Source organism: Ceratosolen solmsi, unplaced genomic scaffold (genome assembly GCF_000503995.2).
Source record: "Ceratosolen solmsi marchali unplaced genomic scaffold, CerSol_1.0 scaffold45, whole genome shotgun sequence".
NCBI classification, from domain to species: domain Eukaryota; kingdom Metazoa; phylum Arthropoda; class Insecta; order Hymenoptera; family Agaonidae; genus Ceratosolen; species Ceratosolen solmsi.
In genome coordinates, this window is record NW_011948436.1 from 1,304,460 (window position 1) to 1,330,818 (window position 26,359).

The 26,359-nt window shown below is 31.2% G+C and overlaps 2 protein-coding genes across 2 annotated transcripts in view; both read right to left on the reverse strand.

Moving 5' to 3' along the window:
• Positions 1-13,124: 13,124 nt before the first annotated feature.
• On the reverse strand, positions 13,125-16,921 carry sip1 (septin interacting protein 1). Its single transcript, XM_011503150.1, has 7 exons — positions 16,578-16,921; positions 15,892-16,084; positions 14,542-15,678; positions 14,261-14,457; positions 13,759-14,187; positions 13,512-13,669; positions 13,125-13,433 (listed from the first exon to the last, which is right to left on the reverse strand). The coding sequence occupies exons 1-7, from the start codon at positions 16,684-16,686 to the stop codon at positions 13,182-13,184; spliced, it is 2,475 nt and encodes an 824-aa protein (XP_011501452.1). The 5' UTR covers positions 16,687-16,921; the 3' UTR covers positions 13,125-13,181.
• Positions 16,922-24,439: 7,518 nt separating this feature from the next.
• Positions 24,440-26,359, reverse strand: part of LOC105365143 (dynein heavy chain 1, axonemal) — a 124,357-nt gene continuing 122,437 nt past the window's right edge. The window contains 4 exon segments of the mRNA XM_011503238.1: positions 24,440-24,657; positions 24,723-24,846; positions 24,909-25,090; positions 25,238-25,464. Coding sequence (XP_011501540.1) covers positions 24,440-24,657; positions 24,723-24,846; positions 24,909-25,090; positions 25,238-25,464 — 751 coding nt within the window.

Here is a 26,359-nt window from a genome sequence, read left to right on the forward strand (position 1 = left end):
AAATGATATTTACACAACAATGCACACGATGCTTAATAATAATAATAATTAAGTATGCCGAGTATTTAATCATAATAATACGATATGCTTTTTTATGTCAACTAATTAATTAATCAACTATTTACATTTCCTTTACATTTATTCGGAATTTCATGGTAAGACCGAGCGAGATGTCCCAGTTAATTTTGCAGCCCTTTATTTGCCATTCTAACGAATGTCGCAATACACACTACGGATACTATAAAAAATCAATAATTCGTAATAGTCGATAGTGACGAACAATAGTTGTTTATCGTATTTTCAGTGTACGTGGTATCGAGATTCCCATTACTACATATGGAATTTCAATATTTGTTATTCGGGATTTTGTAAATACGATAAGAGACGAGATTTTAAGATTCGATCAATAGTTAAGTTTTGCAACAGGCAAATAAGAGAGCCTCTGTGGGAGGGGCAATTGGGTGGCAGCTGGGGATGGTGACCGGGAGCGAGAGGTGGATTTGGAGGGGGGGGGGCGGCGGAGGCGATTCAGCAGTCGAAACAAAGGAGAGCCTCCTGCAAAGATATTTCACTTTTCCGGGGGCTCAATTTGTTTGTTTGTTTTTTTGGTTTTCTCTCACTTTAATTGAAGAATGAAACTCGAGGACGGAGTAGTAGGCTTGTGTGTCGAAAGTGGCAAGTGGAGATCGAGCGATGGCAAGAGAGGGACGGCAGTATGATCCCAAGTGTTGGATGAGAAGCGAAGCGCGACCAAGCGAATCCCTCGTAAAACAAAAGAATGAGGAAAACGAAGAAAGAAGCGCGCGCCGCGGCACAGGCACAGGGGCAATCGGGCGAGTCGAAGAAGTAAGAATGGAGCACATTGGGTACAACGAGGGGTGGGGATCGGGAAGTTACACGGTTGGACCGACTTCATTCAGATGGGAATTCACGTACCGGTTCTTTCGCGGCCGTTCCGCCCCTCTGCCGCTTTCATTCATCAAAATAATACACAATTGCACTTCGCCGCCGCTCCTTTCCTAACATCCTTTCACTCACATTATTTTTACCAGCCTTTCAATCTTTCTCCCGATAAAAGCTGTCTCGCGACGGCCACGACATCCGCGATGAATACTCAGACGCGCGTCCCTGCCCCTCGTCCCTCCCGCCCCACGAGCGATAATAGCTTCGGAGGCGCTATTATCGTCGATGCAATTCGGACTACGCGACGGACGCCGTCGCCGAGTTCTTGCGACGGGCTCTTCTCCCGGCGCCGAGTTCTTATCGCGAGTCGCGGCTGAGAAACTAACTCGGCGTCCCGGCACGAAGCCGCACATGGATTTCAACGGGATAATCCGGCATTCGTGTCCAAAGCCGAGGATCTAAAGACTATCCATTGCTCGCTACTCGATCTATTATTAATTGCCTTCGTAGCGGGCAATGATAACGGGTAATGGAATTATGGATCTGCTATTGGACAGGCTGGCGCATATCGCGATCATCCGAATAATAGGCGAGTGACTGCAGCAACATCGGTACCGTGGATACGCGCGTCATTCCATCGGTCGGTCCACATGCGCGGTCTACGATTTCTAAATAATCGGCGACGATTATGAGCATTCCGAGCGCCTTTTTACTCATCCCAGTGACACGATTATGCTTATCGGGAGGAGGCGAGTGTGGTGAGTGCGAAGGAAGACAAAGGGGAGACGTTCACACAGCGCAATCCCAAGCCAATGTTACTGTACCGTCTAGCCTAATAATTAGCACTACTTAACGATAGTGAGCGAACGAGATACTTAAGGCAAGAACTCGTCCCCATAGAGACAGTAGGTCCTCCAGATTCAGCGTCCCTTTGCATCTTAAGCCGCGCGCGTACATATCCTAGCCGGGAACGAGCGGGGCCGTGCGATTACGCTCATTTAAGGCACGAAGCGAGAATCGATGAGGTCGGTATTAAATCGGTATTTATTCGCGATCGCATTATCGTGGAAATATTCATCTCCTGGTGGGCGACTTGCCCAGGAAGCACTTGGTTTACCGTGAGTGAGGTGCCAGGCGGATGACGAACCGGCTGGTTCTCATAATCCCGAAGTAACGGGCAATGCGAGATCAAGAGGGTGGCTAGCGTTCGGAGACTCACCATCGATTTGGGATCCATTACGGGGCCCGTGCAGGCGGTGTTTCTAGGTGCAGGAGGTGTCCCTCCGACGGCGTCCGTCGTTGGTCGTCCGTGGCTCGGCTTTACGCGGTCGGTGCGTGTTCATCGCGCGCACGAGAGCGCGATCCGAGCGTGACTATTCGGCCGCGTCCGGCGTCGCTCGGCGGGACGCCCTCGAGGGCCGGTGCACCGTCACCCTCCTCGACCCGAGTGGGGGGCACTTCATTCATTACGATTTTTAACGCGGCCCCACTCTCTGCTCCGGCATCGAGCACTACATCGTAGAGGATGAGGAGGAGGACGATGAGGACGAGGAGAAGGAGGAGAAGGAGGAGGAGGAGGAGAAGGAGGAGGAGGAGGAGAAGGAGGAGGAGGAGGAGAAGGAGGAGGAGGAGGAGAAGGAGGAGGAGGAGGAGAAGGAGGAGGAGGAGGAGAAGGAGGAGGAGGAGGAGAAGGAGGAGGAGGAGGAGAAGGAGGAGGAGGAGGAGAAGGAGGAGGAGGAGGAGAAGGAGGAGGAGGAGGAGAAGGAGGAGGAGGAGGAGAAGGAGGAGGAGGAGGAGAAGGAGGAGGAGGAGGAGAAGGAAGCGGCAGAGGCGCGTGGGCGATTGCCGTCCCCCCGTTACCCCTACCGCACCCCCTCCTTCGCCCTTATTCTGCTTCTCACCTCATCGCCGATCCCTCCGTCTCCTCCTCTTCATTCGACCCTTCTTTCCCCTCGTCGTCATTCGGCGAATAAGTCGTTCGATGAAATCGACGAATCGGCCCGTGCAAAAATACGGGGTTACAGCGAGGGCAGCCCGTTTCCCTCAAATTCGTGGGTCCATCCACGGGACATCTTAAGGTGGTGCACCTATGATTCACCTATGATGTATCAATGAGTCGCGCAAAAAGCTCCAGCGGCGCAATTCGCGATGTTAGCCGATTAAGGGCCCTTGACAAGTCTCGTAATAGTCTCGACAGTCTTATGACAGAGCTGAGACGAAGTTGCGGGCAGAGAATGAGGAGGATCTTAAGGCGCATACGCCTGCTTCGTCCTTTGAACTAGAATTAAATATGTATGTTGAATATGGAAAATATGAGCTATATATATAATATAGATTAGCAACGGCGAACGTTTACGTTTCAAACACTTGTTTTTTTTTTCGTTAACGTATTATTTCTTGTTAGTTAAGCATTTTTCGAGCGGTCGTCATAATATTCACGTATCCCGATTATTTATCTTTATAAAATTACTTATTGGCATAAGTAATTTTCTTTTTTTCATTAATTTTTGCTTAACGAATGCTATTGTAAAATGTATGAATAATTAAATGTCGTAAAAAAAATTATGCTTTGTTACTGTAAAAATGAAGAAAATTTTAAATTAAACGATAATGTGTGGCGAACAATTAGAATTTGAATAGGTATCTTCAATGAGAAACAACTAATTATATATTTAGAAAAGAAGTATAATTTAAAGTATTCGAATATGATTGTGATTATGAAGAAATATTAAGCAAACATGCAGTTTACAATTGCTATACTTGCAAGTATTCTAAAAAAAAAAGTATTTTTATCGATTAACTAAAAAACTTCCAAAAAATGAAAATATTTCGATAATTTAAATTTATATAATTAAGATTATACTCATGCTACTCATGCTTAGGCTGCATTGTGTTTACCTCAAAATTAAATTAAATTAGGTGGTGTCGTAAGTGTTGAAAAATTATCTTCCATTTAATCTAATAATACAATGATAATTATTGTGTAAGTAACGTGGAGAAGGGAATTTTTAGTTAGTAGAATGAATTTCAAAGAGCAGTATAGTGAAAAACATCGTTAGTTCATTTAGTTAATAATGCGCGTAATGAAGGATTATTTATAGATTATTTGTTATTTTTCAATTATGCCTATAATCGTTAAGACAAAATTTTACTACATGCATATTTATTTAACTTTTTAGGTCAAGCTGAAATGCAAATATATTGGGCAATATTTTGCATGATTTGTTGAATTAGATGCTGCATATATAAACTCGTATGGTAGTACTGTACGATTGTTTTTAAATCGATATTTTTAATATAATATTGATATTTAAATTTTTATTTGAATTTGAATTCGTGAGATTTTTCTTGGAAATTAACTCTTATAACTATATGATAATTATAAGTCGAATTTTTTTTTTTTTTTTTTTTTTTTTTTTTTTTTTTTTTTTTTTTTTTTTTTTAATTAAGAATAATACTTAAATTATTTCTGTGTATACTACATTATTTACGTTTTTATATAATAATAGAGATTTACATTCATATTAAGTTTGCGCGTGTGTTATAAGATAAAACGTGAAACGTTATCGACATAAAATTTTTCCAAATAATTTCACATTAGAAATAAGAAAAGTACGCTGGAATAAAATATATTTAAATAATTAAAGGCTTCATTTGAAAATACACAGTGCGATGATTTATAAATAAAGAATTTGAACGTCAGTCATCGGTATTTCATTACTCGACTCTGTTGATATATATTCTCGAGGCTACAATTTGATCAATGAAATATATAAGTTATACTGTTTGTGCCAGAATAATTATAATTATGATTACGTAATACCGTATTTATTGATCGACATAGTTAAAATATTGCTTAAATGCATAAGAAAATTAAGTATTGAATATACGTGTTGCGTGTTTTTATGTCCTAATTCAGAAATAGAAAGCAAAATCATGTGTTGACGGCAGGTTTAGAGTAATTTTTATTTACGAGAAATTTCATCTGATAGACGAGACGGAAACGTTACATTAATAAGGAATGCATATGTTTTACAAAATTTTTCATTTATATTTAAGCTTGAAATTAATACCATAGTAATAATTAAAATATTGATAATTGTGCAATGTAATGCTGTCTTCTTCCTTTAAATTTAATATATAATTAAATTATTAATTAATTTATTATATAATATCAAGTGCTCATTCGTACTATTCGACAGTATAACCGATCATACATTAACTATATCATATACTCCTACAACACGTGTAAACAGCATTTTGTAAATTTGGAGATGTATCATATGCGAGTTTAAGCGAAAGTCAATGTTACATAATAATAAAAATATTCTAATATTTGTAATGGAATTTTCACCCATTATTAGTTAAATTATTCTATTGTTTTCTTCATGCGCTACCTTCTACCAACAAGCATTGACAAGGAACACAGTATCATAGTGCATGTGATTTTATATTTATTATACAATATATAAAAGAAACATAATTTACTTAAAAACATTGTAAGCCGTAAGAGATAAGATGTATTGAAGTAACATTTAGTATACCGAGTTTTCTGCACTTACAAGCTGACAGATGGCTTTTAATGTCAACGAGGTGCTTGAATATATATTTGAACGATAACTATCGAGAGACTCTTTATTTTTATTAATGCAAATATTTTTAAAACTACTACTTTCAAATAAATATTATTTAATTTTAGAAATTAAAAGATTAATTATAAGTATGCAAATTAAAGTATATGAAATTTGTAAGACAAATACGATAAAACGTGAGGAACATGATTTTTCGATTGAATAGCATTAAAAAAAAAAAAATAAAAAATAAAGAAATAAAAAAAAAAAAAAGAAAAAAAAAGAGAATGAGAAAAAAGTGTAAATCGGCGTGGATAAGGGGTTGAGGATAAGGATTGAGAAGGGGTTAAGATAAGGTAAATAGATGGAAAAAAAAAATTATGAAGTTAGTAATTGAAGGTTGTTTTTTGTAAAAAAAAAAACTGACTTAGGAAATGCACGAAGTAATCTGTAAAAATTCAGGAAAAATTTTTATTTACACATTTCGCAAGTTTTATAGTACCTTTGCATTGCCGCAGTTTTTACGCAAGAAAAATAAACTGAAAACAAAATATAAAAGATTTTTATCAGAGTACATGCCAGTCAGTAAAAAAACTATGTAGTTTTGTAAACTCATTTACTTTATGTTTACAATTTATATAAATAGACAATGAAAAACATGGGAGTATATACTGAAAAATTCTTTTTATTGAAAGTAAAAATAGAAATTAAATATTTCATTTTAGAAAATAAGTTACACAATATGTTCAAACAGAAAATATGTATATTGGAGGTGAATGTTTTCGTTGACCAGTTACAAAAAAAAAAGAAAAAAAAATCAAATAAATAATATTACGTCAGTTTTCTTTACAATTCATATTAAAATTAAATATTTATTAAGCTATATTCTGAAGATTAATATAATTTATTCAATTTAGGCAATGGTATTTGTTAAAATAATTTGAAAAAAAAAACAGCCTCTTTAATCTATTTACAGTCACATTTTTATACCCAAATAATAAAGAATATCAAATATTTCTTGTTAAATGTCATTATATGGTATGGAAGATCGTACTCTCTTCTGCTATTTTAGTTATGTAGATTGAAAAATCAATGATTTAAACCCTTGACATGTCAAGCTTTTTTTTTTTTTATAGTATACATGTATTTCTTATCTTTTACAATAATTTCTTGGCGCATTTAAAGAGAATATGCATTTTCATAAACAGCGAACTTCTTCGCTTACATTAGTTACTCATAATAATATCTTTTGCTACTCCGGTCTTTTACTTTTCCTTATATGGAAAAGTATGTTGTCTTTGTAATATCGTAGAGCTCATAAAGTGTGTAAATAGAAACTTTTTTCACTTTTTCTGCTTCATTAGATTCTTCTTTTTATGATACTTAATATTGCTAAACATATTTTCAGTCTATCGGTCTCTTTCATTGCTTCTAGCATTTTATCTCTCCACCTCTCTTTCATGGCTTATCTGACCTTTTTTTCATCTTAGTAATGTCCTGAGTTGTATATATATATATATATATATATATATATATATATATTCTTTATAACAAATCTCTTCGATACTTCTCGTAGAAAATTAAATTTGTATATATATTGTAGTCAATCATTGTGTCGTAGTTTTTAATACTTTCTTAAGTATTTGAAATTTGAAAGTAAAAAAAAATTTAATATAACGATGAAATTTATTATTCATTAATTAATAACAGTATTTTGCATTCAATTTGGCATTTAAAATTATTAGTTAAATTATTTTTTAAATTTCCGTACATTTTAACAAAATAAAAGAGATGCACGAATGACATTATTAGTTCCAATATACCAAAACTGATATTATTTATAACTTATGTAATAATTAATTTATATTCTTTAATTAACTTTAATCGTAACTTTTGCCCTTATATAATTATTTTTAATGTTTAATTTTTTATGAACATTATAATTCGCACGACAACTATTGGTAATTAGTTGGAACATTAATATTACGTTCTTACAAAATAATATAATATCTTACTTGCTTGTTTTAAAATCGTTCAAAGACTAATAAATAAAGTAAAATAAAGCCAAAAATATGTTTATAGATCATAATATAAATTTAGCGTATGATTGATGATTTGAAAAAATCCTTTATAATACCCAGTCATATTATCTGACTCTGATAACGCGCAATAATTATTAATGTTAATAGTATAATGCCGATAAAAGTAATTAAAAATTCCATATAAAATGGAACTTAAAAATTCAATCATATTTAGAAAGACAAAGACAAAGAGAAGATGTTCAGTATTGTTTTAAAAAACTTTCTAATTAATGACATATGGACAATACTTATTAATATATTGATATAAATAAATGATTGTATTGTGTCTATCTCGTTTTATTACTCTTTTTTTTTATCTCATTAAAAGACAAATTATCATTCAAAAGGCATTTGTATTTACGTGATATTATCAAATTATAAAATATAAAGGATATTATATGTAAGAGTTGGCGTATTAAATGCGCATTAAAAAGAAATTGATTAAATTTGTTGATTAAAAATATTGTTTTGGGGCGAAACATTTAAAAGCGCCATTTACATCCATTAGGACAACTTTTTAAAGCAAAATTAAAGCGATAATTGATGTAATTTAAAAAATATACCCGTTAAAAATTAATTTTCTCATATGATTCAACACTATCTAAGGTTGCATTTACTAATATGACAAGTCAGCATATTTAAACTATAATTTAAATATATTATTTTACTTTACACAGGGAACTTTATGAAATGCTAAACTATCACACCGTATTATAATATTAAACATTAATATTATTATTATTGTTGTTATTGTTGTTGTTGTTGTTGTTGTTGTTGTTGTTGTTGTTGTTGTTGTTGTTGTTGTTGTTGTTGTTGTTGTTGTTGTTGTTGTTGTTGTTGTTGTTGTTGTTGTTGTTGTTGTTGTTGTTGTTGTTGTTGTTGTTGTTGTTGTTGTTGTTGTTGTTCTTCTTCTTCTTCTTCTTCTTCTTATTATTATTATTATTATTATTATTATCAATATCATTATGATTTTTGTTAATAATACATTAATTTTACATAAGATAAATATGAATAAAATATTTTGTATGCGATCTTCAATAAAGATATAATCAGTAGTATTATTGTTCTTGAATTTTTATTAAATGTCTCGATGATTCGTATTAATAATAAATACTTTTTAAAATGAATATTGTTAAGCAATTTATTATGTAAGGTTTTATGTCCTTTAGGACTCGTTCGATTATTTAAGAGTAAATTTATCAGAAGATCTCGTTAATTGTGGTTTACAAAGATTTTTATTACGAATTTTAAGTGGTCTGCGAGTTTTCACAATCCTTTTATACTCCATTACATAGTTAAAAAGAAATTAAGAATCTTACAATATTTATAAAAAGTTAACTATTCCTCGTTATTGCATATCCTTACACAGTGATTACCATTCAATTTCAAATTATCGAAATAGTGGTTATTATATTTATATCTCTAGTCAGTCAAATATGTAGGCAATAGTCGAGGTCACCTAGCGTTGACGATTAAATGCCATTGATGGTTCATTATTAAGCCGATTATCACCTAGTCTCACCTTACCTAACCATTTATCAATTTAATGACAGAATTTTTTCACCAACCAATACTTACATTAATATATGTTTTCGAATATTGTCGGTTTTCTTACTATCGCGACAAAATTATTTGTAAAAGGCTAAATAGATTACGAAGCCTTGTAATTCCGAAGGATCCAGATAATAGAAGCGAATGTTTGAACATTTTATCAGATTAAAGGTTTTCCATATTCTTGAATCGTTTTAAAGCCCCATTTTCGAACGTATAATTTTTAAATATCGACAAGTAAATCTTCCGAGTAAATATTGGTACGCATGAAAATAGGAGTGAAATGAGAATTATATTGGCAAGTCGAAGGTATCGAGTAGCTTATCTTCAGAATACAAATAAATCTACAAATGCTGAATCTCCAGTTTTCACAATAATAAATGTAAAATAGCTCGTAAAATAATTATAATTAAAAGCTACCATTCACGTTGAAGACAAATGGAATTAGCAAGAGTTATAATAATAAAATACAATAAAACATCGCTAAAACTCTATATGGACCTGTCCTTTATTTCAGTAAAAAACGATCGCGCCCATGCATTCCAATCCCACGCGAATATGTAGATCTAACGTTCCTTCATATGAGATGCCTTCTTATGCCGTATACACAACTTTTCATTCTCCATCTTTCATCTCGGTTTTATGAATACTAATAATCATATATGCACAAGGAATTACTTTCTAAAAAAGTTTCACGAGCGCCTTTAAAAATTGCAATCGGTAACATGTCTGGGTCAGCTAATGAAATCATTGAGATAATTCTTATCATAATAAAAAGGATTTTTAGAATTCAGCTTTTCGTGGCGGTTAATATGTATTTTAATGGGAAATTGCGCTTGTCGATAGGGCTTTAGCGAGGGTTTGATGTGAATGTAGACTTGCGCGTTTGATCATTTTCATCGTAGCAATAACGATCAATTCAAATATGGTCAAATTGTTCATCGTATTTCGGCTATTTAGAAGTTTTCATAGGCATTCATTTCATAGGCAAGTACCTAATAGGTAGCAACGTCAGTAATGATTTCGCAAATAAATGCTAAGACTAATTGAATAGTGTACACATACATTATTATTATTATTATTATTATTATTATTATTATTATTATTATTATTATTATTATTATTATTATTATGTTAAGAATATCTTCTGATTTAGCCTTTACTTTTGTTGAAGATCGAGAATTGTAAATCGAGAATTTATGGGCATTCAAAAATTAATATTCATTTCGCTAATAAATAAGCATTGAGCGTCCATATTATAAAGAATAATTTCCTAATATTTCAGTGCATAAGACACTTGCTCTAGTATTCGTTTACGTATGTATGTACGCATCAATGATCCACCAAATAATACATAAGAGATATTATATTTGCCGAACTTTTATAAACATTGAAAGGTTACACGAGAACCGTTAGAGGATAAAATTTGTTGTCGTAGGAGCAGACTGTCGTTCTAATAAAATGTTATCATAAAATAATTTTATTTAAATAAAACTTTTGAATGCACACGCAGACACACGCACGCACATCGACAAAACTTATACTAAAGGGTATTTCAAGTCTATTATATAAGTTTTCTCGTATTCAAACATCTATTTTCTTCGCGAGACAACCGGACATAGACATTGAATTATAAATAGTCCATTATTTAATCGTCAAATTTATAATCTTAGTTATATTTCTAATATTTTTAAGGGGATCGGACACTTGTTTAAAATGGTAACAAACGTATTTTCGTTCTTTATTGCGTGAGGTGGTTGGTGCCAAACAGTTATTAGCGGGTACATTCATCCCGCTCTCTTAACAACTAAAATTAAACATTTCCAATTACATAATTTAGAGGCATTATTAAATTTATTATTCGTGATTATGTCGGTTATTTACATTCTATTATTATTATCAAAACGAACATCTCGTCGTTCGTACCTCGATGAGTACCAGCGCCGAATCATCGAGTTCACCAACTCTCTCTCTCTCTCTCTCTCTCTCTCTCTCTCTCTCTCTCTATCTCTCGCTCAACAAAATTCCCTGCCCCTAAAGTCCAGAGTCTAAAATCAGATTAAAAGCTAAAAAATGGGCATCATTTGGCAACCGGAGTTTTTTCCGGAGCTACGTTCCAATTTGTCGCTGGTCGCTGCAGCGGTGCCTTGGCTTTAGTAGCGATCCGCTTTCGGAGTCCGGAGTTTCGGTCTGCGTGGGCGTCGTAGTATATATGGGACTGTTCGGGGACCGCCTAGGGATCGAGGCACAATGTACGCTTTACAATGTCTCACGGAATCAATGTGGATAAGGCGCTAAACGAGCGTAAAATATATGTCGTGGCTCACTTGTAACTAGGCACGGGAAAACGGAGTTGCCGCCTCGCGATTATTTATGCGGATAAGACGACGATTCGTTTGCCCTTTGTCTTCTCGATTATTTACACTATTCTAATAATATTTTGCAACTCGCGCTGAAAAATCGCACACGTTGCCCGACGTTATTCGTCGATCATATTTCGTTGTTTAAAAACTTTACAAAAAGTTTCCTAATGCAACATAGAGCTGTTTTATTGTCAACAAATTTTTTTTTCATTCTAAGAAACAAACGATCACTTTGCAATTAGACATTTCCTTCTATTCGCCACTTTATCTTAATATCTACATTAATATATAAAGTAATTTTCGCTTTTATAAAATCACAACAATCATTTACGTGATATAAAAATAATGCGCCTATATAGTTTTGCCTTTGTCCATTGTTTCTTTTTACACGCTATTCTCACTCACATTATTAAGACTATTTTATGGCTGGAAACGATATAAGGTAGAATTTCATATTCCTTACTCTTGCGCAGTGCTCGATCTCTACTTCTTATTCTCCACTTTTCTTAGCGCTCTTTCATCATTGAGATCGAAATGCAAGGTTTGCCGGGGATCTTCGCTGCATTCTTATTTTGAAATTTTGATGGCAGGCGATACGATTATTACTTATTACCGGCGATCGCTTCTATCCTAATGTTTGAATTTTTGCTCAAATATTTATCAAAAAGGCCTTAAACGTTAAAGCATTTCATAAACTCGATTATAAATTTTCATTCAATTCATTCTCGATGTTGCTTCCTATACATGCTTCCATAATTTATCCGAAATACAAGAGAATACAAAAGCAATTATGAGTACTAATAAGAGAGAGAGAGAGAGAGAGAGAGAGAGAGAGAGTCCTCCTCTTGTTTATTACATTATTATTTCAATCAAATTTCCAAAAATAAACGTAATATTTTATTAACGGATAGAGCATTTTTTTTTTTTTTTTTTTTTTTTTTTTTCCCCCATAAGATGAAATTTAATCATTTATAAAATATTAAATTGGCATTCTTTTTAGCAGTAGGATATTATTCATGCGATTATATCGATGTAATATTATGGTGCGAATAATTAAAGCTTTATTAAGTAGCCATAGACTATCTATAACAAGCGTATTATCTAAAATAACTTAACATTTGAATAGAATGATCGTCCGCGAACTTTGCAGCGTTCCGATGAAAGGGTCTTAAGCTGCACCTTTAGAGTCTCGGTACATGCACGATACGGGGATAACCGGAACCCGAGTCGCCTACGCACTTTCAACTTCGTCCGATACAGCCTCACGCTCGATCCTTAAGCACGTGTTGCATTAAAGTTACATACGGATACAGGGAACAGTATCTTAGCTTTTTGCTACCTCGTTTATAAATGCCAACAAAATGCAAATTGAAATTATCAATTTATAAGTTAAGAATTCGAAGAAGAATTCGAAGAAGAATTCGAAGAAGAAGAAGAAAAAAAAGAAGATGAAAAAGAAGAAGATGAAAAAGAAGAAAATGAGAAAGAAGAAATTGAGAATCGAGGTTGCATTAATTTTGATTAAGTTTATTACAAAAATGTTCTGTACATTTGATTTCTCTTAAAAATTACCTATTTTACACACATTCACACTCCTACACGCACGCGCGCACACAATATTTTTTATACAAAATGTGAATTTTAGTTAAATACAGAAGTCAGATTGTATGTATTATTTTACAAATATTATATATTTGTAGCAAGGAATAAAATTAATTGATCTCGGCTGTATCCAAAAGAGTATTGAGATTTGTCGGTAACCAGGTTGTTCCGTTATGACAAACGAATAGTATATCACTGTCGATGTATGCTTGAACGTTGCCAACTTTATAAACTTGTTTTCCTTCCCGATATCTATTGGCTAGTGGCATAAATAAAATACCTCGTTCTTCGCACTTCCTTTGTACCAAATCCTTGAAGCCTTGAGGAATCTGCGACGCTGTCCTAACGGCTTCCGCTAATCTCTATAAATATTTATCGGGCATTAAAGTTAGTGAGCATAATTAGATTTAAGTTGAAAACAAGATTTATCGAAAACAAACCTCCATCCTTGGTTGAGAAATTTGTGATATTTGAGAAATTTGTGACTGATTACGTTCCAGACTCGTTAAATATGAAACTTGCTCCACCGAACCTGGCTGAAGTCCTTGTGGTATAGATACGGCTCTATTCATCATTTCCAGTGCTTTTCTAAAGTGCTCTTAACACATAATACACAATTTATGTTTATTTACGCGCAAAAATTAATCAATTAAATAATCAAACAAATTCCCTGCGCCAATATCTTACCTTTGATTATTGGTTCGGCAAGAAGTTTATCGTTAAGCATTCCCTTCCAGCCTGTGTACCAATTGGTTACTTGTTCGTAGTTTGGCGAATGATTTAGCCAAAGACCAAGGACCTGTAGCCACTTGGGGAAAAACAATTTATCTAATAGTGCAGCCATAGTTTGAACAGGGATTAAATCTTTCCATTCGTAAACCCAATTCCATTGGTCAAGATGCTGCTGGTGTGGATTGATAATTAATTCGGAAAGCGCAATCTGTAGCTTTGGTAGGATATTTTTTACTAGAAAAGCATCCATGTCGGCTTTTGTAAAAACTGCCGCCCATGGCTGTAACATTAATCTGGCTGAGCGATCGGATGGATGCCATGCCCCAAGAGCAGAGCCAAGCTTTCTCCGAATTATTGGATATATCAATGTGTCCATGCGATTCTCTGTAACGTATAAAAATAAAAATATAAATTTTGTCAACATTGTCTTTCAAAATGGCATTGCATTATAATTTACTCATTAAAGGTAACCAGGGATGGATCCACGTATGAATTGGAACGGTGTCCGTTAATGGATTCCACTCTTCTACCTCCAATGTTAGTTTAGGTAGAATAACCATGTCTAAGAGATTATCGAAGATCCAAGAAGGAAGGAGCGGTAACCAGTATTCCAGTAAGTCAATAAGATTATCCGGTTGTCTACAAACCCAGCTCCTAAAATTACAGCACAGCGAATAATAACATTGTTTTATAATTATTATTTAACATACATTGGCATAACGTTATTATTACACTCACTGTATAGCACCGCGAATTGATGGCATCCATGCATTCCAAATTAGTTGATCGTAAGGACTCATAGATCGAGTGTGCTGATTCATTTGCCCAAATTCTAATATATCTTTCCACTCTTTAAATAATACTAATGGTAACTTAGATTGTGATAATGGATTCCAATTTGCAAGATGTTCTTTAATTTTAGGTATGATAAAGCTACATGCCAAATCTCCTAAATCATATGCCTTGTACTCTTCGTAATGCCTTTCTTGTAAAATTTTGAAAGCTTCCGCTGTTTCTTTTAAAGTCATCTCACTATTTCTGTCTAATAATTTATTAATCATAGCTAAAGCATTTTCTAATGTCCCAATTAATTGTGCATGCTGATCAACAATCTGAAGTAGAGTTTGTTTTTCAGCTAATAGAGAAATTACTCGATTACAAAGGTGCTTTGTTCTTCTATCATTTTGAATTATATTTTGTTCACACATATCTACAATCATATCTAAATTATGTTGTAATTCTGGTAATGAAAAGTTTACCGTTGTTTTCTTATCTGTCGTTGGTAAGTCTTCGACTGGTTGCAAATGACGTTTACCTAAAGCATGGTAGCCACTAAATACTCGTTGCTCGGGTGTTGTCATGTCGGTAACTTTACATTTAGCAATATCAGCATTTATTATTGGTGCTTTTCTATTATTTCTTAATCTTCCATCTTCTAATACTTCATCCACACTGCGATAAGAGTAGTTTGACTTTTTCTTGTCATTTTTATCAACTTTTCTCCAGTGAGAAGTTCTACTTTTACTTATCTTTTTTAAATCGCCATCCTCAGTCTTTGCTTTAATATCCAAAACTTTTGCAGTTTTTTCTGGTCCATAAGCACCAATAGCACCTCTACCTTTTCTTAAATGAGCTTCAACGGGTGCGCTTATACCTTGTAATTGTTTTCCTAACCCTTTACCTGGTTCAAAACCCATTTGAAGAAGTAATTTTGCACCAATTCCTTTCGTATGAACTTCCCAATTGCCGACTCCGGTTTTCATGAGTTCTGGATTTAATGGAGCACGTTTCTTTCGTAATCCAGCGATATCAGTACCTAATGTGAAATTGTAAGACTCAGCCGCTCGAGTTTTAGGCTTTTCTTCTTCTGATTCGCTACAAATCAAAATTTTAATTGGACAAATTTTTGAAAAATTTTATCGTAAATTATATTCCACATACTAATAATTTATTTATGATAATTATTAAAAATTAAGATAAAAAATTTATAAAATAATGTACAAATAATATAGTTATACACATAGTTAAATGAAATACATATGCACGTATATTTTATAAGTAGATCCTTAATTAACGAATGTAATGTACCTAGAACTATTCTTTATTCTTGCATTGTCGTCGTCATCTTCCTCATCTTCCTCGACTTCTTCCTTTTTTACTTTTGGTTGTCCCGCTTGCTGTATTCCTCCAGGCACAAAACTTACAGGAGCCGTATAATTTTTAGGTGCTCTACTAAAGGACGGTCTTACTTCTTCTTCATCACTATCGCTAGCCCATATACCTTATTAATATAAGACGACAAACTATTAATTAATATGTTACGAATAAATACAGTACTATTGAAATATATATTTTTATTGTAAATTAAATAATTTACAATATAAACAAGTAATATTCCCTATAAATATGTTATAAATTCCATTAATCATATAAATCAATAATTCCATTATTAATAGTTGAATATCAATTTCAATATTGGATTATTCGTAAAGTAAATTTTGTTTCTTAATGTATTAATTATCAATATTTTCAGTTTCACTAATATAAAAACATATAATTGTTATTTTAATTTATTATTCACAATTATTTGGTTTAAAGCTTATTTTACATTATTTTATTATAAATAAGAAATTTAATTATTCTGGCACTCTGATTCATCATGATAGCTCAGTTACTCAATAGTTTGTAGTCCATTAATTTTTATTAAACATCGTTGCAAATAATTGAAAGAGCATATTAAAATTGATATATTATAATACTCTTTCAGAACTTACCTAACATTTGTTGTTTTTTAGACATCTTTCGACGAGAACGGTTTATATTAAATTCATTTTCTAAATCGTAATCCGAGATTTGGAATTTTTCCATCTCGTCGTCGGACATTTTTAACAATTTTATTTAAATAATAGTGTAAAATAAATTTGAAATGATACAATCCTTTTATCAAATATTAGAATTACTTATTAATCCTGCCTTCGTAGACAATACGATAGCTTTTTAAGGTTATGTTGTGATATGTTACATTTGTATATGCATCATGATGAATCACATATGACGTAGTAGTAAATCAACTATATTCCACTACGCACTATTGTCTACTTACTACTACTATTGCAATAATAACCACTGCTACTATTGCACTAATACCACTGCTAACGATAATTGCGCCAATAGAATGTAATTGAAAAGTCAAATAACATTTTAGAAATTCAAGCGAACACTTCTTATTTGAGTGATTGTGTTGATTTTGAATAATAAAAAGATGCTTTGCTTCCGTTTCAAAAATAACAAAGTTTAAAATTAAAAAATCATTTTAATTCTTACTAAAGACTAAACAGTCTATTTTACGTAATATTGTTGATGCGCTGTAGGCGCAGAAAAATAATTGGCACTAAATAATGTTCAATTTTTCAATTTATTGTATATATAAAAGTTTATTTCTTTATAATTAATTGGTTGTCTTTTAAACGACAGTTAGATTCCTACAAATGTTACTTTAGACTACACAATATTGACGCATTAAGGTAATATCATCAATTACTTGCAATAATGACAAAAAAAAAAAAAAACAAAAAAAAAAATAGTGCTATAGCATTGCATATAACAATGTAATATAATAAAAGTAATTATTTATTTTGCAAATAATTTTTATAATTATTCTTCGTTTTTATTTTTTTATTTATTTAAATTTCGATAATTTGACAAAACATTTTTCCACTCTTATCGTTTCTATGGACAATATTATATTTTGATTGTTGAGCCATGAGAAATATTAATATTTGTATTTTTGTTTAAAAAATTTTTAAATTTCAATGAAACCGATTTAAAATTGAAATTTTGCAACAGTAAGGAATTCTTCGATGAACAATAAATTTGTTGATTTTAGTAATTAATCGATATTATTTTCTGGATCTTTTATTTCAGAACTACAGAAGAAGTGTATGATTACTTAATCTTTAAAATTTATTATCTATTGATATGCACAATAGATAAACGTTATACTTACAAATGATTTTCTCATAACTCTGATTTAAAAATAATCTAAAACTGCTGTAAATTCTACTAGCGTTGCAAATATTCCTGTTTTTAGAAATTGCTTGATAATTATTTTAATTTATATGTACACATAGATAAATACATCTACATCTTGAAAATCTGCTTTTCCTTCATTCATTTAAATGCAACGTTTTTCCCCCATACTTAATAATAATAATATGTAATACTAAGATAAATAATACAAATTGAATATTATCTTTTAAAGGCTAATATTCATAAGATGCTTTAATAGTACACGATACTGTATTATTTATAAATGAATTTAAGAGTCTTGGCTTATAACTGTAGTAAAATTAAAAAAAATAGCTCTTACAGAATTAATTACATTTTGTAATAAAATTTCATAACTAACTTATGGGTTGCGAAAGCCATTGGGAAAACTAATGAAATTCAATAAGTGAAATTTCTAGTTCGAAGTAAGCTAACTTTTTATCAATAATTATATTTTTAGTATAAAATTGTATAATAAATAGAAATATATTTTATGTTTAAGTTAACGTATAAATATGTTTATTCATATGCAGATATAAGAATAATGATATTTATACGTCCACAGGAATGACTTGCGTCATACATATATGCATACACAATGTAATTGTAAATATTGTTTGTAATTTATAGATTTTTTTGTTTACACAAAGTTTATTGCATATTCTAATTTAGTATAAAAAATGTAACTTCCATTGTAGCTTATAAAAATTACCCGTTACAGGTTATTCACGATATCTGTCTCAAATAAATGATCGATGAATGACATTATATTGTCACGGCACAAAATAGGTGGAATGGTAATAAGATAATTCCGTAGAGAGAAATATTTGCGATTTAAATGATCGTGAGTTTCGGCGGCATTTTAAGGAGTTAAATTTTTCATCCATGTAACATTATTAATAAATTTTATTTTTAGGCTTACAAAGTTAATAAAGAACTGAAAAATATATAACTTTATGTGTAGAAATTGTATGAAGAATTAGGTATCAATTATTTTCGACAAGAAAGCAGATCTTTCTGCTCGTTTCAAATATTCGTGACGCTATTTTTCAAGGTGAGTAAAGCATAATTATGGTATATAGTATCCTTCCAACGGCATTCGAAAAATAAATGAAATGAAAACAAAATTCTAGACAGCTATGAATTTATGTGAGAAGAAAAACTTTAAAATGACTCGAGTGAATTTATGTTAAATAGCTTATACACTTGACGATTATTTGTTGAATTATTATATTTTTTTAATAGTATCGATTACTAATGTATTACAGCGATGCATATTAGTTTCAAAATTATTTACATACTTTTTGTCGTAGATGCATAAGTATGCACGAGTAAGCTAAGAAATGTTTTTCTCTTTTATTTAATAAAATAGAAATTTCTTTCAATACGTGTGAATATTATTCAAGCGATATTCAGAAATATATTTGAACGTATTAAAATATTATTTTTACATAATGAACATTTACATAATTACAAACAATTTTTTTAATACATTAATATGTTTGTAATTGAGATTGTAATATGAGTAGATTTGGAGATAAATTAGTTCATGATAAGCATCATAAGCATATTACCAATATAAATTATTATTTTATTACATTATAATAACTATTTTGTTTTTTTTTCCAAGACATTCGTCTATCTCATGCTAGATTTTCCACTATTTTTCTTTTGCACATTTTCATTATTCGATTTTAATAGTATTGCTTTATTTGTTCAATTGGATAGTAAAAAAATAAAATTTCTAATTTAATTCTCAAATGAGCACAATATTTACTAATTTGAAACAATAAACAACGATGATTATATTAATGATATTGAGTTTATGAGAGTCTGCTCAAATATGTTTACTTTTTGTTAACTGGATTTGATCTATTCCGTGTTAGAAATAAACCCGATTTTACCTCTATTCAATCTTTATCATAATTTCTTCATTATCACTGTTTACCTTCAATACGATAATATTTTTGATTTATGATGTTCGAACTATTAGTCGCGAGATTTTTCTATTCATTATAATTTATGATTTATTTTAATACTAAAGTCATTAGTCCAATATGAGAAAAAATCTTGAATTCGATAATCATCGATTGACTTCAATCTCTTCTAAAATCATTATTTTTTTGCAGCACAATCTATACATTAATTATTTAAAAAAAAAAAAAAAAAAAAAAAACTCTAAACTTTATGATTTAATAGAAATTTTTGGACTAATATTACTTTAATTATACAGAAATACTCAGACCCTCGTGTAGGTAATCCATGGTCTATGAAGGCTTTGTCTTCCTGTTTGAATAAATGAATTTTATATAAATTTCTTAAAATGTATGAGATTCACATATTTTAAAAATATTTCAATTTAATGGTCTTAAATTATGATTTGCTTTGACAGATTAAAAACTTGCTTACAGATAATTACTGCTGATTAATGTTCTAATTAATATGAATAACAAACTTTTGGCATGTATCTTATTGAAAATTATAGTTTCTTAAGCATATCATTATTTGTTTTGAATTATGTAATTATATATATTATTTTATTGTAATTTAAACATATAATTATAATATACTTGATAATTAAATAAGTCATATAAAATATGATTTAATTTAAATAATTTAAATACAATATGAAAACCTTAATATTATACATACAAATAAACGTATATGTATGCATGTAATATAATATATATATGTTATATAATGTAATATTATATATATATATATATATATATATATGTTAATATAATATATTAATATTTTTATCAAAAAGCAATATATTATCAAAATATTTAGAAATCTACGTATTTGAATGAAAATGTAAGATACAATATTATGTAGAATTATGTTATCATAAGATTTGTAGTACGTTTTCATAACATTTACTTTACAGATTATTCATTTAAATTAAATTTTAATAAGTTTACTTTGGTTACATTAACGTTAACAAAGAACGAAGTAAATTTTATTTAAAGAGAAAATCGTTTTGCGCAGAAAAATTAATTTAAGAATTATAATTAAATAAGAAATTGAAATACAATAAGTAATAATGAAACACCAAGAAGTTTAAGTAATTTCCATATAAAAATTGTAACGACATGATCTTTGAGATTTATTAAATGCTTAATACACTTCTATGCAAATGAAAAAAAGTATATTATTGGAATTTAATTCAATGTCCTATATAAGAGACTTGTATTCATAAACAGTTACATTAATAAAAGAGTGTTTGCTTATTTTACTTGTATTATTTACGATGTATTTGCTGACTTTAGGGAAGAAAAGGCAGAAAAAGTAGTATGAACCTAAGGAGCAGAAATTTGCGATTACGAGATATTTTATATAAAGTAAGTACTCATACTGTACACAACGACACAATATACGCAATCCTGGGATCTTTCGTGTTTATATTGATTTAAGATTCTCTTTCGTGGAAATAAAAACTAGAACAATATATTTCCTTTTTTGCACATTTCAAATATCTGAATTAGTCACTTGTTTACTACTTGCATTCTAAGCTTTACAAGCGATGTTATATCAATATTTTATCATTTAACATTAGTTTTTCGTTTAATACATTAGTTAATATTAGTTAATAATTAATTTTAATGATTATTTGAGAATCTTAATAATTAGTATTTAATTATAATACTTAATCATAAATTAATATGATAAGATATTTTTATTATACATATATATATATATATATATATATATATATATATATATATATATATATATATAGACGGAGATATTCGTTGATATTCGTCAAAATATTACAACAATCGAGTATTACATGCAATAAATTTTCATAATATTTCACTATTTTTTTTATTGAAGTATCTTTTATATTGAAGTAAATTTTCGGTACAAAAGTTAAAAATTATATACTATATTATTTCAGTGATTTATATTGTTATCATTATTATTAATGAGGTGTTACCGGATTCAAAGTTTACGCATGCTAAAACTATGTAAATATCCATAAATATTTGTTAAAAAGTTAGTATTAGACTTTTTATCATTATCTCTCACTCGCGTAATTATTATGATGAAGTTCTTTTAATACATGAACCAGAAAAAGTCTCTCTTTGTTTTTTAGGCAGCATGGAATACAACTTTCACGAGGTGAAACATCATTCATCTTTTACGATTTGTCGGTTAGTTACCTTGTTTCTATGATATACTGTGCGTTGTAAACATCGTAGAATCGCTAGTGAAATTGTGGTTTCGTTGTATTTTATCTTTTTCTCGACATTAAATTTATAGTACTTCAGTAACTAAGGATTAATGATAGAAGGCGAATAAATTGCAATGCGTTTATTAGTATATTTAGAAAGTATAAATGACCAAGCAAATGTAAATATAAAAACTTTAAAGTGTAAATGATCTTGATATGTCCGGGCGTTTTTAACGTTCAGACAATAACGGAGATTTCGCAGTTTATAAAGATGTTACATTAAATGAATTAGAATATTTACCGTTTAACGTTTCATACATTTTCATGGAAATTACGATTTCTAAGGCCTTTTATATTCAATGGACACGCGATAAGAAATTGAACTTTCGCAAAGTACCAATATAAAGAAACTCATTTAGAAAAGTGAAGAGAGTAGTCGAGGCTATAGGGAAGAATTAAAATAATTAGCTGGGAATCCAGTTGGCGTCGATCGTTATCGAGCAATCGAATTCTCGAAAAGGGAAAACTGTAAAAGGAAAAAAGGGTCGGGATTTATTTGGATTCTTTGGAGTACACGTGATGTCAGGGGTGAAGTTTAGCCCGGGGTCGTCTAACGGCACTCGAGTTCTCGACGACGGTGTGGCAGTGTTGGAGGGGCTGTTGCCAGTTAGGATGGGAGTTAGGCGGGGAAGGCGAGGCTGAATTCGTTGGCATATCAATAAGTTAGGCAGCTCAAGGAAAAAGCGTGGCACTTATTTACCTGTGGGGGTGCGGCACGTGTTCTTACATGGGTTACAACACGACCCACATCCTGTACAGCTTCCTCCTTGACCGGCTGTATAATTAATCAAAGCTCTGGACAGCTTTCGCGTGGGCGTCCTGGCAAACAATCGCACACAAGCGTATTGTTTTACGCGAGCTTTTTCGATCCACGGATTTTACCTTTTGTTTATACGCTTTTGTTCCGCTTACCATGTCGTATATCTTTGTGATGCTCACTCATCCCTATCAGTCTTTAATTACATGTTTTACTCGTTATGAAACAACAAGAACAAAAAAAAAAAGAAAAAAAAAAAAACAAAAACACCTCGCATTTTAACGCGATTTGAATTTCAGTAGTAAATGATACTCAGCTTGTTTCAATGCTTTATTGTTCGAAATTTACTGGTTAAATTTTGAATATTCGAATTTGTGTTATCGCGTGATGATTCCAAAAATTCGAATTTGTTCCTCCTTATGATTGAATAATTTTGCTCTTTTGTTCTTGAATTGTATTCCGCAAATTTCGATTAAAGGGTAAGGCAAATCACATTTCTAATATGGATTATTGATTTATTTACCTTCATTTATTTCTTCTTTAATATGCTTATTCTGATTTCATATTTACTTTGAATTCCGTTTTATGTGAATTTAGGCTGTTTTATGTGAGAATACGATCATTCTTTATCGAATATTAATGCGGAAATGTATCGGAAATATAAATTTACAAAATTAAATAATATTTCATTACAAATCGGAAAATCAAATAAAAGCTCCAGAAGTCGAACGAGATATTCTAGTTTGAATTATACCGATAAATATATTAAGACGATTTTTTTTAAGGAAAATATAATTTTTTATGATAGTATAAGATTTTATTTATGGCGAGGAAAAAATATAAAAATAATAAATATGTAAAGTAAGTCGGATACTTGTTTGAAGATTTGCTCAAGGGATGATATTTATTATAAATCTTAAGCTACTATTTATTATATTACGCTTTAAATGGGAAGATATTTTCGACACTCGCAAAGAAACGCAAAGAATCCGATATTATTTTGTACTATTATTTTTACTATAATTGTACTATTAATTTGTATTATTAATTTTAAGTACAGAGTCATGTGGAAATTTTCTAAATACACAAGTCACCAGTTAAAGAAAATATTTAATAACTCTGTACTTAATCGTACTTGTGTCTTATATTTTTCCAATCAAACATTGTACAACTAATTACTTCACTTTTAAAATAATAGAGCATTATAAAATTACAAGCCCATAATGATAGAAATAATTTTGATTGTTTCCTAAAATTTGTAAAATATACAAGTAGGATTTATCAATGAAAATAATTACAAGCCTTGAGAATTCTCAAAGAGTAATTACAATTTTGTGCACAATGTAATAATGGAAATAATCGTAAAATACTGTGTGTCTGTGTGTGCGCGCGCGCGCGCAAACATTAAAGTTGGATGAAATTCTTTATTTTCGCGAAGCAATTATAATGTACTGAATAGCTATTCAGCCATGTATAAATGAAATCGAGTATCAGCTTTCGTTATTAAATAAAAGCTTTATCCGTGACACACGATTGCTGAAATGACTTTTCAAGAAAGTTTCCGCGAGATAACGCACGCTGGTACAGAAAAGTCTTTAGAAATCGAGGGCGCAGATGAGGGCAACGCCTCGGACGATCCAGTGCTCCTGTGGATTCTGGGTGGGAATTTCCATTGTAAGGATGAAGTTGGTGGAGTGGCCGGTGGTACTAAGGGTTCCGGCGCGCTGAATGGTCTTGTAAACCGGGCACTCGTAGATTCCACTGCTGGCCTTCTTATGATTTACCTCCGGTATGAGAAGAATTGGTGGCATGCCTGTAAAGCACATGGTATGTGTAACGACCATCTTCTTTTTATAGAATTCTGGTGGAGGGACGTACTGGTGTAGAGTTCCTTGGGCAATGATTCCGTGAGCCAAGTACCGTCCCACCTGCAGCCCTCGAGGAAAAGACCGTAAACGGCGCATCCATCGATTGGTCTGCGATGAGGTTTGTCTTTAAGCACCTGTTCGCGAACAAAGGAGTCAGTGTTATATAACAAACGTAGCCATCGATCTTTGCACTCACCTTGAAGCTAAATTCGAGAGAGTCGATAGAGATGCTGTACTTCCTCGCGTAGTTTTGTAAGCTGCCGGTGAGAAAGGCTTGAGGAAAATAAAAACCTGATATCCAGAACGCGGACGGTATACCATTGTCTTGCCAGCTCTGTATGAATTTTATTCTCTCTCTCAAGTCTTCTACCCACGAGCCTGTTGCAGGAGTTTATTTATTAAACAATCGCATTCGCAATCTCACGATAACGAAGCAATGTATAGCTTATCTATCCGTTCGGAGGATATTGAAATGGAAGAAATGCCGGGACTCGGCATCTATGGTCAACAGCTTTGTTTTCTTACCGAGTGGCTTTAACGAAGCGAAAGCCTTATTTTGCCAGTTCTCTGGAACTTTATTGTTGTACATATTTGATGCCATCGCTTCTAATTTATCAGACATCACAACGAGTCCTTTGAGGGCTTTTAATAGATCGCTCAAGCTGCTTGACATTTCAATGAGCAATCCATTGTAGCGCGTTGCCTCCTGTAGCAAAACGGTATTCAAAGACTCTTCGTACGAAATCGGGTATCTGTAAATTAATATCATCATATACACACGCATAATCAAGCTTTCCTTTCAATCAACTAAGAGAAGTTATTTAGCTACATAAATCTTGTTTTCAGATTAAGCCTGTATTTATTTTGAAAGCTACAACAACGTTGATAATAGCGTATTGATATGTAAAGCAAGCATCTTTGCAAATATTAATACTATTTATTTATATATATATATATATATATATATATATATAAAAACGAATATGAAAATTAGAATAATTATTCAACAAAAGTCTATTATGACAAACAAATAAAAATTCATGGAAATTGTGTATTGTAGCTTTCTCGGCATGAAATAAATGTTTCGTATACAATAAAATAATAAAATCAGTTTTCATTTGACAAAAATCATACAGTTTTCATAGTGTACAGATTCATAAATGTTTCCAATAAAAATTTTACCAACTTTTTATTTAAAAAAGAAAATTAATTATAAAATTATACGTAAAATGATAGGTTTTGTAAAAGTTTACCGATTATTATTATCTTTTAACGAACTATTAATATGCAATAATTTTTAATGATTTGAAATATTGATATTTTTCAAAATATTATTAATATTTATGGTAAAAGAAATATTCAGTTATTGCATTTATATTAAGATGACTTAGATATTGATTTTAACAATATTTAAAAGAAAAAATTTTAATTTACGACATTGTATGAACATAATAAATGTTTTATGAAAAATTAATGATCATTTTGAAATCAAATTTTTTTCTTTAAATAATTTGAAATTATAGAAATATTTTTAAATACAATTTTCGAAATAAATAAGCTCGTTCGTATCAAATAATCTCCAAAGTAAATAACGTTGATTTTATTATATTGTATGCAATCTTTTGATGTCTCATTACAATAAGATTT

Coding starts and splice junctions, on each gene's coding strand:
- sip1 (XM_011503150.1), bottom strand. CDS start 16,686: ATGTCCGACGACGAGATGGAAAAATTCCAAATCTCGGATTACGATTTA. Junction 14,458..14,541: donor TCAATTCGCGGTGCTATACA/GTGAGTGTAATA, acceptor CTGTAATTTTAG/GAGCTGGGTTTGTAGACAAC. Junction 13,434..13,511: donor TTTCTCAACCAAGGATGGAG/GTTTGTTTTCGA, acceptor AAATATTTATAG/AGATTAGCGGAAGCCGTTAG.